Genomic DNA, 14,942 nt, shown 5'->3' with positions numbered 1-14,942 from the left:
AACATTGCTTTGTGCAATCACTGCAGATATTCCTAACATAAATGTATTGTTTAACAACATTTAATGTACATATTGCATATAAAGCTTAAATTTTTTAGACTGAATTATTTCATTATCTATTTGCCTTCTTTTAAGGGAACAAATCTGACTCAGTGGATAAGCGCCAAGTGCTGTTTGAAGATGCCTGCACACTGGCGGAGAAGTTTGGGCTCTTAGCTGTACTGGAGACATCAGCAAAAGAAGCTCAAAACATAGAAGAGGTGTTCATCTTAATGGCTAAAGAGCTCATAGCCCGAAATACCTTACAGCTTCATGGAGAGAACCCTCCAAACAGCATCTATCTTGATTCCAGGCCGGTGATTGCCAGTCCAAGTGCGGAGAAGACCCAGTGCGTATGTTGAAGGGAGATTTCAGGAAGAACTTCGAAGTTGTCATCCTTCTGAGGCTGTTTGAATTCATTTTAGTCAACTGATGACCCTGTACTATGTGGCCTCAAGCCATCTCTCTTGATATCTCTACCTTGCAGTTTGGCTTGTAAGTATCTGCAGAGATTGTTGTTGGTAGCACAGGCTGCTTTCAACATGGCAGCTGATACTTTAACACAAACTTCCAATCTGAGAAGACTCAGGAAGCTGCCAGCCCTTGCCTTAACCAAAGAGAACTGTAAACATTGGTGCCTTAAATTATATCCTTAAATGATTTTTTTTCTGGCTTTGTCAGAAGATGAATTTGCACCAGAGCTCTGCATTGATTTTGACCCTTCTAAGCTACGTTGTTTGTTCTAGTACAAGCACTTTACTCTTTGCCAGTAACTTTAGATGTCTCACACATGTTTGGAGAGCACTAACCCATTAACGCTTGAGCTTTCACTGAGGGGCAGTCCTGATGTCAGGCACGTAGCCACCCATCCTAAGGAACTTGGTAACACTCGTGCAAGTGTGCACCACTTCACATCTGTACCCACTTCCTCACCAGACAAACCTGGAGACACCCCTGGGGTTTCAGAGCTGGTAGAATATGATACAGGACTTTTTCTATTTTTTTTCTGCTTCCTCTCCCTCCAACCTTGTCTTGCTGATTTTAATCAAAAGCCTTCTGTAGTGGATGTGATGGGCCAATGGCAGCTTGAGAGTATACCTGTAGATTTTCAAGGGAGCGTGAAGAAGACACTCAAACTCCTGTAAAATTTGGCAAGGAATAAGATGGTTTAGTGTTATCTTAGAGCAAGCAGTACAGGAATGGTACAGGGCAAACCACAGAGCTAGCCCTAGGCAAGTATATACGCTACTGCTATGGAGACTCAACATTGTGGTAGCAATAGAAGGCTTTGTATTGTTCCTCCCAAGTGCACGGGGAGCTCATTTCTATGTACCAGATCTGAATGAAGGGTTGGTGCTGGGTTTTGGTTTTGTTGCTTTGTTTGGGTTTGGTTGCCTTGTTTGTTTTTTCCATAGTAGATGGAAACAGGGAAGGAGAGGGAGGAAAGAAACTTTTTTGACTGCACTCCACATACACCAAAGTGCATCACTCAGTTCCAGCTCATAGCCTAACAGTAACTCAAACTCTGTAATGATAAAGTACAGTCTGGGTTACATGTGAAGCAGCCCTGGGAAGGCTGGTATGCTGCTAGCTGACCAGGTGGCAGTCTACCCAGGTTTCACATGTTCTTGAAAAACAGGGAAATACATGCAGCAAATATTTCTGGAAAATCTTGTCTGAGAAGCACAAAAAAAAATAAAAGCAGAATAAATCATTGGTAGTCTTGCAAATATTTCTACTATTATTTAATGCTTCCTTGGGCTGGGTTCTGTGCTGTCACGTGCAAAGAGCAGGGGCTAACTCAGAGAGAGAAAAATGAGAGAGAAATCTTCACTGCTTGCCTCTAAGCCTTTTGCTATAGCCTGGAGTGGAGAAAGCTGCTGCTTCTTCAGACACTCCTTTTCCAATATTTACTCTTTAAATCTTAGCTTCATCTTGAATTGGTCCTAACCTAGTGGTGGCATTTCAATTTGCAACACCCTAACCTTTCAAAGCAGAGGAACAAGTAGCAATCCAGCTTCCATACAACTGGTTTCTAAACCTCTTGTCACTTGGGAGGCAGCCAAATGCAAGTTTAATGTCCTTGTCTATTTAAAATTCAAACTGCTCCTAGTTAGCAGTTTGTGTTTACTTTTTTTAGTATCCACACTAACTGCTAGCAAGCTTTGTTCTATTCAGATAGACCACAAATAGTTCTTTCAGCAAATACTGATCTTCCAGGAGACCTTTACAAGAAAGTATTTTTATCTCCAGTTACACTCTTTTGTTAGCCAAGAATCAGAGGAAAGATCTTATCAACAGAGTGTTAACCTTTGTATGGCCAACTGTGTTTACTGCCTTAATGGGAGACTACTGTATGAAGTTCTTTTGCTTATCCTCAGTGTGGAGACTGCTGCAGGCTGCTGTTGCCCTAACTGCACTACCAGGGTACAGGGCTCTTGCTGTTCTCTTCCCACACAGAGCTGGTTGCCAAGCCAGTCTGTCCTTGGCAGAAAACTGTCCAACACAGGCTCAGGGAGAAGGGGCTGGGAATGGTGCTTTGAGTGGCACTGCTCCCTTTCCTCTGACAGGTGCATCGGGCTCCTTACTACTCTTTCAAGAAACTAGTCTTAAATACTTATCCATTGCACAGCTAAGAGCAGGAGGACCTCCCTTGGTTGGTTCTTTTTGGCACCTTCCATCAGCCCTTGCAGCTCCACTGAATGGTTTCCAGAGGCTCATTTTTTAAGCTGTCCTTATGTGAATGAATAGCGAGTTGCAGCAGCTGCCAACACAAAGATTCTTCACATTGTCTATCAGCAGGCAGTATTAGTTGTGAGATAACATGGAAGAAAGCTATAAACAACTTTTAACAAATCCCTTTGTTGTTCTAGCCCGAGATAGAAACTACTGGATTGAAAACCAAAACTGTTGTTCCTGCAGTTGTGCCTTTCCCCACCATACAGCAGATGGAAGGAGGGGGCTCGGATGATGCAAGTAGCACTGACTGCTACATAACACATTTGTTCCTCCAGCATCATATGCAAAGTCAATGTGCTTCTTGACAGCATCTTGAATGCACTTAGAGAAAGTGCAGCTTATTGTAATGTTGTTTACAATGCTGTTCTAAAAAACCACTTCTGCCCCACAGCTTTAAGACCTGCACATTCAGCTTGGAGATGAGCCTTGTTAAATTTTTATCTGCTTGGAAGAAGTATTTGAATCTTGACTGTGGCATGTTACTTGCACTGGTATCACAGCCCTGCCAAGGGAGACTGAACTTTGTAACAATTGCTCCCTACAGCCCAGGCCTGGATCCTATCTTAGGCCTAAGGGACAACTGCTTCTGGATTCCCTCATTTTATGCTGCTGCAGCATTAATAATTCCATCTCTATTGCATGATGGCATTCAGATCGGACAGAAGGCGCAGCAGACATTTCTTTTGTATGTAGAAGATGCAAAATCTTGTATCAAACTATACACAGGGACCAAGGTCAAAGCACTTTAAGGGACAGGATGCATCTTTCTACAGCTTTTTGAAGTCAAGATTTTGCTGGCTGAAGTTTATGAAGTCTTTATACAGTTTTCATCTTGATGCTACTCTCTTCGGCCTCTTCAAGTTCTTGGACCTTAGGCTGTGCTACTTTTTCTTTTGGCAAATATCGAAGTAATCAACCCTCCATCATTTTAGATTAATTTTACCTTCATTCTACTGAATTTATTCCTGTTCTTACAGAGGGAAAACACAGCAGCCTACTAATGTACTTTACTCATTTCCAAAGCCCTACTCTTTTCAAGCATTCTCCTTTAGGGGGGCCAGATTTCACAGTGCAAGAGCAGTCTTAAAAACAATGCACTCCACCAACCCGCAAGCTTGCAAAGGGCAGTGACACACAGCAGCAGTGCCTGCTGACAAACACCTGCAGTCCTTTAACTTGCTGAACAAGCACAGCACACTTCAAAGCAAGATATCAAGAGAAATTACATGTCACGCTGCACTTGACTACCTCCCTCACCTTGCAGCTAGCCAGAACAGCCTCCACCAATGCAAATCATCCATTTGCCTATTTTCAGCTCCCCTTGTAAACACACACAGAAGCAAGGGTTAGAAGAAGCAGCAGCATCGACTGTTGTGCCACACCTCCACCCCCACAGAAAAGTAAGATATGCTGCCCCTCATGAAGGAAAGCTGATGCACGTGCTCTACCTGGGTAAATTTATTACCCAGCTTTGTGAAACTTACGTTTGGATGCAGCTTTCCACTCAAATGTTAACAGCTTCTGTTTGCTGGGTAGGGGAAGGAGAGGCTACTTGTACTTCCAAGCCCTCCATGCTTTCTGTTTCTCCCCTGTATCAGTTTTAAATGTCATTTGCACAAATTACATTCAAATCCTTTCCTCCCTCTGCTACTTGCCCCTGGAAAAAGAAAAACAAGTCAACCAGAAATTGTTTTAGATTGGCCAGTTAATCTTCTCTTAGTCATCTGAATACGTTTCTAGCAGTTTAACTCTATGCATTTCTGAAGAAGAATGCTTCTTTCTGAATACAAGTAGGCTTTAAAAATCACATGCATTCTCAGGAATTGACCTGTAGCAATGCTTGGACTTGCTGTCCAAACAGCATTACAACAGCAACCCATCCACCAAACATATGTAGCAATTGGCTTTGTTCAGGGCATGTAAAATTAATACCATAGTGCAGAACTTAAGTGCTGAGAAAGCACGCCGTGTCTGTTCCCGCTAACGGCCCCACGTACCCCTTCAGGGGCTCTAATGCCTCAGCTGTGCGTTCAGAACACGTTGCTCATGTCACAGGCTCTTTGCTGGGAAGGTTACAACCAAGTTAAAATTCTGTGTAAGCGTGACACGATTCTGCAGGAGTTCAAGTGACGTAAATGGCATCATACTTACAAGAACGCTCCCACACAAATAATCCAAGCGGAACCGGAGAAGCTTCAAAAAGGAGCAGACAGACCTTCTTGGTTAATTTTTTTGGATTTTTTTTATTTGGGAAAAGTGCTTCTTACAAAAGGCAGCTGCAAAACAATACGTTGTAGACCTCCGAACAATTTCTCATTCCATTTAAAAGTGAAAGGAGAGGCAGCCTAGGGGACAAGAGCAGCAGGAGAACAGATCACGGGGCATCCACGAGTCAATAAAAAACAGCAATAATGTAACGCAAGGTTAAAATTCCTGTGCTGGGGCTTTGGTGGCAAAGTAATTTCTCAATGCAAATTACAGCCAGAAACTGCACGACTGCCTTTGTAAGCAATAACTCGCATCAAGCGGGCAGCTTGACCGGGCAGCGTGCCGCCCGCCAGCCGAGAGACGCAGCGGCTTCCCGGTGAAGCTGCCAGCTTACACGGTTATGCTGAGCTCTAAAACGTGGAGAGCAGTAAAGCTAAAGGGGCCTCTCTCTGGTCTTCCTCTGACTGTGCCTTGGCTAACCGGATTCCTGCTCCTGGACAACCCGAACCATACACGTGAAGGAGAGCTGGTGTATTAGGGAGCGCCATCGAGTCACTTAAGCGATAGTTAAGATCATTGCCACAGACTGGGCCGAGACCACTGAACCAGTGTCGTGTCCAATTAGAGGCTAGGCTTCATGCACCAAGAGGGGATGAAAGATGGTTTTTGTTATTTTTAACTTACACAGAGTCTCCCCATCCTTGAGGTCCAACTCTACATTTATCTGTATATACACATAGAGAGTTCTCCTTTCACAAAGACATCTTCCTTTCATGCTAAACACAGTAAAAACCCAGAACGTTCACACCGGGTTCTGGTTACACAGTAGTAATAGTAATGTGCAAGTAAACAAGAGACCAAAATCACAAATGAAGACGTGTACATGAGGGGGCTGGAACGGACCTGACGCCAGAACGAGAGTACTTGCGTCCGGTCTGAAGTCAGAAATCCTGGTACAAAGACAGAAACGAGGCCATCAGCCAATTTACATCCCCACTGCATGGCCACTGCTCATTTTTGTATCTGGGCTCTTCAAAATGAGTGTGGAAGTTCTGTAAACACTTTTAACCCTGGAACTGGGTGAACTCCGTTGGGTACACAGATGAAGCAACGAACCTAAGCTAACTGTTTGACAGTTAAATTTATTTTTACAAAAACTAACATTTTAAAGATTTATTTCTTGTTATTTGTTTAAACAGAGGAAAAACAACACTCCTGGGGTGGGAGGGGATGGGAAGAGACAGACCCTGGGTAAAAGTTATTACAACAGCACCTGGAATTGATCGGCCTGCCTAGGAGAAACACAGGCACTGCCACAACACCACAGGTAATAGCTACTGCCTGAAGCCAAGACGACAGTCCATACTCCACTGACAGGTGCTATAGATCCAAGTCGTAATAATCTTCCAGCTCATCGTGAAACAAGTCCCACTCGTCCTCGGAATCCGTTAGCTCATCGTCACCTCCTGCTGCCAACAGCATCAGCAACATCTCGCCAAGCTCAAAGGTCACCACCTCGTCCTCGTCGGTCTCAAACGGATCACCGTTCTCTCGCTCCTCGATGAACTCCCAGAACCGATTCCTTCGCTGGGCCTGCAAGCGCAACACAAGCATTGCCCCAGCTGCCCCAGCAGCGCAGGCTAAGAGCCTTCCCAGAGGCTGACCAGGTCCAGCCCCCAGCATGCTTTCTGACATGCAAGAAACCCTGTCTCTCTCTCAGGGACATACTGACCTCCAGGAGAATTCACCCCTATTAATGCTACCCAACATTTCTACTTCAGTATGGTGGTGGACTAGGAAAGATTTTAAAATTCACTCTTCCCCTCTTGGCCTCCAGCATTCACAAACTTTAGACCACTGCCTCTTTCCAATTCACCATTAGAAGTCTATCAGAAGTGAAAAAAAAAAGAGAGTCAACATTTCCCTGTGCTCAAGGCAGCTGATCTAATGTGTACCCTTCGCATTCTCTCTAGATAGAAAGGACAGCACCCAGCACACACTGACCCGGTATCTACTTGAAGTCCCTACTTTAGGTCTCTGTGGCTCCTCTCGGCGTCCATCAGGATACGCATGTTTGTAAAAGCAGTTCCCTCCAAATGGACAGCTCCCACGGCCTTCATCGAAGTACCTGCACGGCTTGTTGCTGGAAAGGAAAACATCGCAACCCTTACTCACAGCAGACTCCAACCAGGCTTCACAACTGTATTTACCCACAGTCCAAAAGGATCTCAGGTACCTTTCAGAACTGAAAGCATTTTGTCAGTATATACCTACACGCAAAACCACGGTATTACACGGTGTGTGTGGGTGGACGCGTGCTTAGGGACGCTGAGGGCACTTAGGGCCACAGCACCAGCGTTGTGTGTGTGGAAGGGAAAGACTGAGCTCAAAGCACATAGGAACAGCTTTGTAGCTGTGTGGTTGTGTGCAGATAGGCAAGGGCGTGCTTCACATGTGGCAGGGGAAAGGAGGTGTGAGAGGGTGTTACATCAGCACCCTTCTCCAGGTGTGCCTTTATCTCTACAGTCCCCACCTGAAAAAAGGCTCCAGTGCTCCTACCTCATTGCCTCCTTGTATTTCTGAATGAGTTTCTGCTTCTCTTCCTTCTCCTCCACCCAGTACTCACTTGGAATGACAAAGTTAGATGTGATCCGACATTCTGGGCAGGACCTGGGGAACGAACAGACTGTGCTGCAAAACTCCAAACCACAGGGCGTGCTCTCTCCTGTCTATCAAGTCATGGCATATATCCATCTTTAAGGGCACGCTGTACCCGCACGCTTGCTGTATGAGCTTGTCAATCTAGATTCTGTCTTGTATATAAAGATAACATAAACTCTTTTCTTCAAGAACTCAATGGCAACAGCAGCTGGCCAGCCTGTCTCAGAAAAGCTTGAAAAAACACTTCACACAGACTCCCGGTTCTTTAGAATTAAATAAATTTATTTTGCTTTGATTTCTGTATTTATTTGATTGGAAATTTGGGGTTTTTTGGAACAGCCTTTAAATGGAGAAATGTTTTGCCAAGTGATTAATGAACTAGGGCAGCAATGATTAAGCAGCATACATTCTGAACTGGTTAATCTGATTTCAGACTCCTGGCTGGGTGTCCAAGATGTAAACAGTAACCATTGGACAATGTGCTACTAAAAAATATGAAAGCTACATGCTACCATTAAGTCAGTCTCACAAACTTAATCCATATTAACCAAATCAGAGTGTAAATGTCATCCCTAACAATTACTTCTCTTCCAAACTAAAGTTAGTATGCATTAAACGCAGTCTCTGTGCGGTCTGCTTCTGGAAGTCTGTTCCAAGCTGTGGAAGAACTTGGTAACTTGTGACAAGTAACAAAGCACAAGCGAAATGGGAAAGCGCCTCACTTTATAATCTTGCTCTCAAATTGCTTAGCACTTCTCCACTTGCGGATGCACTTGAGGCAATAAGTATGGCTGCAGTTGGAGAGGATCCCAAAGCGGCGCTCGCTGGGATTGGCTTTCTCATACACCACCTCCATGCAGATCCCGCACACCATGTCTTTGCTACGCTGGACGGCAAAGGAAAGCTCCATGTCCTTCTCATGAGCTTCAATGCAAGACTGGAAGGAAGAGACAGAGATAACAACTACAGAGACAACTGGTCACCCGGTGAACTCTAAACACGTTTTTAAGCTCAGTTTTACTCTGATGTTTTACATAACAAATATGATTAAGCTGAAAAATCTTTAACCTAAAAAAGTTTGCTCAGAGAACCAATTCAGAGTTCAAATCCCTTTCTTCAGACACTGCTTTTAAACATGAGAATGGCAATCTGTAAGACCATTCACTTTTACCAGGCAAAGAACAAAGCTCCAGTATCTTTTAGCAGACTTCTCTCCCAGTAGAGATAAGGAAACCCAGCTGCTTTTGAATATGGCCCTGACAGGAAGAGTCCAGTTTACAACAGGAATTTCTTTCACTGTCTGACCTGGATGCACCCTCAAATAAAAGGGAATTAGTGACAAGCAATTGCAGGGAGCTAGGAAGCAAGAACTTCAAGCTGTTTAACACCAGACAGCTGTTTGCTTACCTTTATGTGCTGGGATCTCTGTGCAGCATCAATTGGATGCAAGACCTGCAGTCCACACATATCACACACATCCCCATGGATATACACACAGTTTTCTCCATAACGACACTCTCCTACTGCAGCGTAGGGGCACAGCTCCTTCTTCATCTCCACGTCTTCTTCCTCTTTTTCATATTCTTCCTCGATCACCATTTCCTGCAAGGGTGCTTCAGCGCAGATAGGAGCAGCTGGGGACAAAATTACAGCCAGTGAGAAATACGTTCACATTCAAAGCACTAGGAGTGAGAATATATTGCTTTAATGCAAAGTAATCTTTGGGTAAACCCTGCTGAAGTTATCCAAAGAGGATAATAAAAACAACTAAGCATTCATTTCAGTCCAAGTTTCACACATCCTCAACCTGAACTAACATTTACTTTCACACTCAAGAAGGCACACCCAATTCCTTCATCCTTTAGCCCAAACAAGACTAATGCTATCAAGGTTTCAGTGGTCAGATTCAGATCCATTTGCAGGCTAAGCCCATGCTAGAAAAATCTCACAAGGTCTCTGCAGCCTAAGTACATTTTTATACAAACTCTGGTTCAGCAACAATTAAATAAGGTTACAAATCCCTCACTGCTTTGAGAATCAACTGCATATCAAGTAATGTTAACAGGCTTTTCCCCAGCTGAAGTAATAAAGGCATATCCATCATAACAAAACATGAGTACAGAAACACCACATCAGCAGTTCCTTATGAGCAGGTCATTTATGTTGTTCATCCTGAACAATAGACTTTCAGTTCTGGACTCCCGGGCATCTCTATGAATGACAGAATAGCTGTGTCCACACCTCTGTGCATAAGAACTCTTGTTCTAGACACTTGCCAAAAACCTTATCCCAAATCTGTATCCAGCCTGTCAGACACCGCCCCCCTCTAGCTTTAAGAAACTGAAATCCAGGGCACTTTCACTGCATTCTAAGCCAGCCATCAGTTTTGCAAACCCCAACTAAGTAAATTCCCTTATCTAATTCTAATGAGTGGGAATGTGTATCAGTTCTTTTCCCCCTTAAGACAGCTTCTGCTTCACACTTCTCCCTGCGCTCTTTGAACACATGCTTATTTGTGTCACCACACACCATATAGCCTTTCAATGTCATTACATAAGAAAGGTGATTAAGTTACGAGACTTAAGAAAAATCGGTCAGTTTGAAACTGAACACATAATAAACACAGGAGGATAGCAAAGCATTACTATATTTGGAATGAAAGAAGAGCACAACTGGACTTCGTTTACATGAACACTAGCTGTTACAAAAGTAAAAAGTCATTTATGCTGTAAGAAAGTGTATCTTTTATAAGCTGTTTGAGCACTAGATTTGGAGAAGTAAGCAAAAACTACCTAAGGCATGTTTGAATCTGTAAAAGTAAAGGACAGACTCCCGAAAAAGAAGCAGAGGCTGCACACTCACACAGTTTTCATCGCCATGGAGCAAAGAGATACCATAAGCACATATCAGCCTGTTAGCATTTGGGTAAAGAAAAAGCATGTCCCTGAGAGCTATTAGTTTTGGAGGATAAGAATCACAGAACCATTGCAGTTAAAGATATCTTTAAAATCATCAAGTCCAACTACTAACTCAACACCGCCAAGCCCATCGCTAACTAAAAGATATCCCTCAGCACCTCATCTATGCCTCCTGAATATCTCCAGGGATGGCGACTCTACCACCTCCCTGGGCAGCCCGTTCCAATGCTTAATAATCCCCCTTGGTGAAAAAGTTCTTCCTAACGTCAAATCTGAACCTTGCCTGGCACAACTTGAGCCCATTTCCTCGTGTTCTATCATTCAATACTGGGGAGAAGAGATTGACTCCCACCTCACTACAACTCCTCTTCAGGTAGCTGTAGAGAGCGAATGATCACATCTCCTCTCAGTTTCCTCTTCTCTAGGCTAAACATCCCCAGCTCCCTCAGCCACTCCTCCTAAGACTTATTCTCCAGATCCTTCACCAGCTTCATTGCCAATTTCCAGACACACTTCAGCACCTCAGTGTCTTGCATTGAGTTTCCGTAGTGAGGAGCCCAGACCTGAGCACAGTAGTCAAGATGCAGCCTCACTAGTGCTGAGTACACGGGGACAACCATAAGCAAACACTGAAGATCAGCACAGGAAAATATTAGCTCTCCAAATGAGTTCAACTCTGCTTCTTAAACCATGTACAAATTCAAGTCTCTTGCACTGACCTTGGTTCAGTCTGTTTGCTAGAAACGTACTTTTCAAAAACGAGTGACGGAATAACAAGTCAACTGTCAACCCAATTGTTTTTCAGTAAGAGACTCCCACCAAAACTACCTTCATTACCTCTCTTCACCGTCAGCTCTAGTTAACTGTCACCAAGAAGCCATACACAAGTAACCACAGACTAGGCTCTATCTACTGAGTAGCTAAACATAATAAGAAAATTGTATGTAGCAATTGAAATATCCCACCCCAAGTTTGGAATCCATGGTCTCCATTTCCAAAACAAACAAACAAAAAAAATCACAACTACCCATCGGTTTCTATTCCCTCAACTGCCTCTTCTACCACTCTTTTTTCCAGCTCATGTTGGTACAGCGTTTTTACCCAGTTGATTCATGTGACTTCATACATCTTGTTTGATCCTTACTGAGGAAGGAGAGTTTAGCAGATTACAATATGGATGGACAGAATCTTACTAGACAAAACCAGCAGATTTTCAAAGGAACTGAGTGACACACTAGTTCTTTTAATAGAGTTGGTAAGATGACCTTTGGTTAAGGCAATCCTATAACCCTAGAAAATACATACTTTAACAAAAGAGAGGTACATTTGAAGCTTCTCTTAACTGGAACATTTTCCAGAGCCACTCATACTCCTCTCAAGGATATCTTTGTCAAACCTGTATTCAGTAAGGGGTTTATTCCTTACAAAAAAAAAAAAACTCAAACAAACTTCCAAACAAAACAAAAATCACTTCTTACTTCAGGTTCTTTGAAAATAAAGCCTTTGCAGTCTTTATCCTCCTGAGACTAATGTGGAAAAATATTCACTATCATATAATCATAGAATGGTAGGGGTTGGAAGGGACCTTTAGAGATCATCTAGTCCAAACCTTCTGCTAAGGTAGGTCTGCCTAGATCAGGTCACACAGGAACAGGTCCAGGCAGGATTTGAAAGCCTCCAGGGAAGGAGACTCCACATCCTCCCTGGGCAGCCTGTGCCAGGGCTGCCTCCCCTGAACAGTTAAATAGTTCCTCCTTATGTTTAAAAGGAACTTTTTGTGTTCCAGCTTCATCCCATTACCCCTTTGTCCTGTCACTGGATACAACAGAAAAAAGTGATACTCCAGACTCCTGAGATCCACTATTTAGATATTTGTAAATATTAATGAGATTTCCCCTCAGTCTCCTCCAGACTAAACAGCCCCAGTTCCTGCAGCCTTTCCTCATAAGGAAGATGCTCCAGTCCACTGATGATCTTGGTGGCCCTGCGCTGGACTCTCTCCAGCAGTTCCCTGTCCCTCTGGAGCTGGGGAGCCCAGAACTGGACACAGGACTCCAGATGAGGCCTCACCAGGACAGAGTAGAGGAGGAACAGAACATCCTCGACCTGCTGGACACACTCTTCTTGATGCATCCGAGGATGCCATTGGCCTTCTTGGCCACGAGGGCACATTGCTGGCTCATGTTTAGTTTACTATCAACCAGAACTGTGAATTCTCTCTCTGAAGAGCTGCTGTCCCGTACCTGCTACAATTTTCTTTCCTCTTTGAAAACAAAATTAGAGAAACTCACAAGATTCCTTTGCCTCAGCAGCTCCAAATCCAACATACCTCACAGAGAAACACTTAGCTGTTTAGCTGTTCTTACAACCACAGCTCTCCAGCAGGTGGACTCACATCCTGCTTTCTCACTGCCCACTCCACCATCAATAGAGTTAAATTCACACTAGGGAAAAAAATAAGTTTATTACCTTCATTTTACATGCCACCCGCTTTCGCTCAAGAACACACTCTGTAGCATCAAATACGTTCACCTTATAGCAGCAGGAAACAGACAGCCAATTCAGAGTATTTTTTGTACTTCTGCCTTTCTACTAATTATTCCAGAGCACCTAGCAGCAGTAGCATCAGAACACACACATATGGAAGACTGGTGCATTTGTGCATCAAATAAGTGGATATCTGAACAATTTTCACCATTTCATTTGCTAGGCCCTAATGTCATCTTCAAGACAACAGGTTTAGTCCCAAATCAGAATCATCTGCGTTACGAAAATGCCTTGTCTCATAGTAAGAGATGAACATTATAGCCCAAGCTACAAATAAACTGTCAGCCCTGAACCTTCAGCATTTGTAAGACTACTTAAAACACACAGGCTTCTACCTAATCTTAAGAAACAGGTTTCATTTTAAAGTTTCCAAGTACCTGTATGTTTCTGCACACATTTGATAAGAATCATCTGTAAGGCTCTAAAATATATATTGTGGAACACACTTCACACATCTTTCCTGATCACTCTATTTTTATATCTTAATGAAGACTGTGGCTTCACAAAATATTTAAAACACAGCTTTTAAGAAGTCACCACAGGTATCCATAGCATCATGTCACCATAGCATCATGTCACCATAGCATCATGTCACCATAGCATCATGTCACCATAGCATCATGTCACCATAGCATCATGTCACCATAGCATCATGTCACCATAGCATCATGTCACCATAGCATCATGTCACCATAGCATCATGTAGCTATGTTCAGAACAGGGAAGTATGCTTGAACATTAAAATACATAAAATCTCAAAGGATACAAACCAGAGAATTTCGAACAAAATTCAGAGAAGATAAAATTATTTAATCTGTGGCAGCCACAAGTTTCTGTGAAAAATAAGCCTGACACCTAGAAAAATGAACTGCTTCTGTAAAATTGACAAAGGTATAATGAAATGTTCTTACACTTCAGGAAAGCACCAGCTCTCCTTTTAAAGAGTAGGTGTATTTAAAAGATCTCTGTTCAAACTAGCAAAGAATGGATTCAAGTGGAGGACCACTCAGCCACTAAGCAGGGATGAAATCCATGAAAAGACACTGAAGCAAATGGACTTGTTCAGCTTAAGAGGCAATCCTACTGCTACCTTCAACTATCTAATGGAAAGGTACAGATAAAAAGTTAACCAGAACCAGACTCTTCTCAGATGTGCACAGGACAAGAGGCAGAGATGGCAAGCTGAGGCAGGGAAAAATCCTCTTCCCCAAATCAGATCAGAGTAGGCTTTGGTTGCACCTGTAACACTGAGACAGTTAAGTCTCTTTTTAGGTCTGAGAAACCGAGTAGTGTTGTGGGAACACAAAAGTATAGTCAGTTCTGTGTGACAACTTCAAGTCTTCTGGACAAAAGGTGTCTGTTTTGGATTCACACAATTATTTGAGTACTTGTGGCCATAAACCTTTAGTTTAGAGAGTCAAGTATCAGAAATTATGCTAAACACATTCAGCCTACTTTTCACCTAAATTTTAAGTCTTTGTGCTATCCTCCTGCAGGGAAAGCAGATGACAAGGATGCTACTTAAATGGCTTGGTCCCATATGACACACTTCTTCAATCTCATTCTCAACATGATCTGTCACAGTATTAGAAAATCAAATCTCAGAAAGGTAACCAGAATAAAGTGATTTTCAACCTCTAGTGTGAATTGCCATAAGATACTTGAAAGCAAACATTAGGGTTCAATTCATTCTACAAGAATCTGTATGTCCCTCAGGAAACCTTTAAAAGATTGAAAAAAAACCCAACCAAACCAAAACAACCCTAAAACAAAGGCAGCAGTTTATCTTTCCAGAGTAGTGATACTAATTGCATCATCAGTATTTTCTAC

General features: G+C 43.0%; 2 protein-coding genes across 6 annotated transcripts in view; one reads left to right on the top strand and one right to left on the bottom strand.

The window, feature by feature from the left end:
• The window catches only part of RAB19 (RAB19, member RAS oncogene family), an 11,861-nt gene extending 3,815 nt beyond the window's left edge, over positions 1-8,046 (top strand). Inside the window, exons 3-4 of one of the 3 annotated variants that reach the window (XR_009820004.1) lie at positions 136-534; positions 6,960-8,046. Coding sequence is in view for 1 of the 3 variants with exons in the window: in XM_010204166.2 (XP_010202468.1) it covers positions 136-401 (266 nt within the window). In the remaining 2 variants the exon portion in view is untranslated. The other 2 variants (XR_009820003.1, XM_010204166.2) reach the window with 2 other exon arrangements.
• The window catches only part of MKRN1 (makorin ring finger protein 1), a 21,988-nt gene continuing 13,190 nt past the window's right edge, over positions 6,145-14,942 (bottom strand). The window contains exons 4-8 of one of the 3 annotated variants that reach the window (XM_062011008.1): positions 9,055-9,281; positions 8,370-8,584; positions 7,546-7,656; positions 6,991-7,129; positions 6,145-6,579 (exon numbers count right to left, since the gene is read on the bottom strand). In XM_062011008.1, the coding sequence (XP_061866992.1) occupies positions 6,367-6,579; positions 6,991-7,129; positions 7,546-7,656; positions 8,370-8,584; positions 9,055-9,281 (905 nt within the window). In that variant the 3' untranslated portion in view covers positions 6,145-6,366. The other 2 variants (XM_062011015.1, XM_062011024.1) reach the window with 2 other exon arrangements.

The sequence above is a fragment of the Colius striatus genome, chromosome 1, assembly GCF_028858725.1.
Source record: "Colius striatus isolate bColStr4 chromosome 1, bColStr4.1.hap1, whole genome shotgun sequence".
Lineage (NCBI taxonomy): Eukaryota > Metazoa > Chordata > Aves > Coliiformes > Coliidae > Colius > Colius striatus.
The sequence above is the reverse complement of the archived record's forward strand: the minus strand, read 5'-3'. Positions and strand labels throughout refer to the sequence as shown.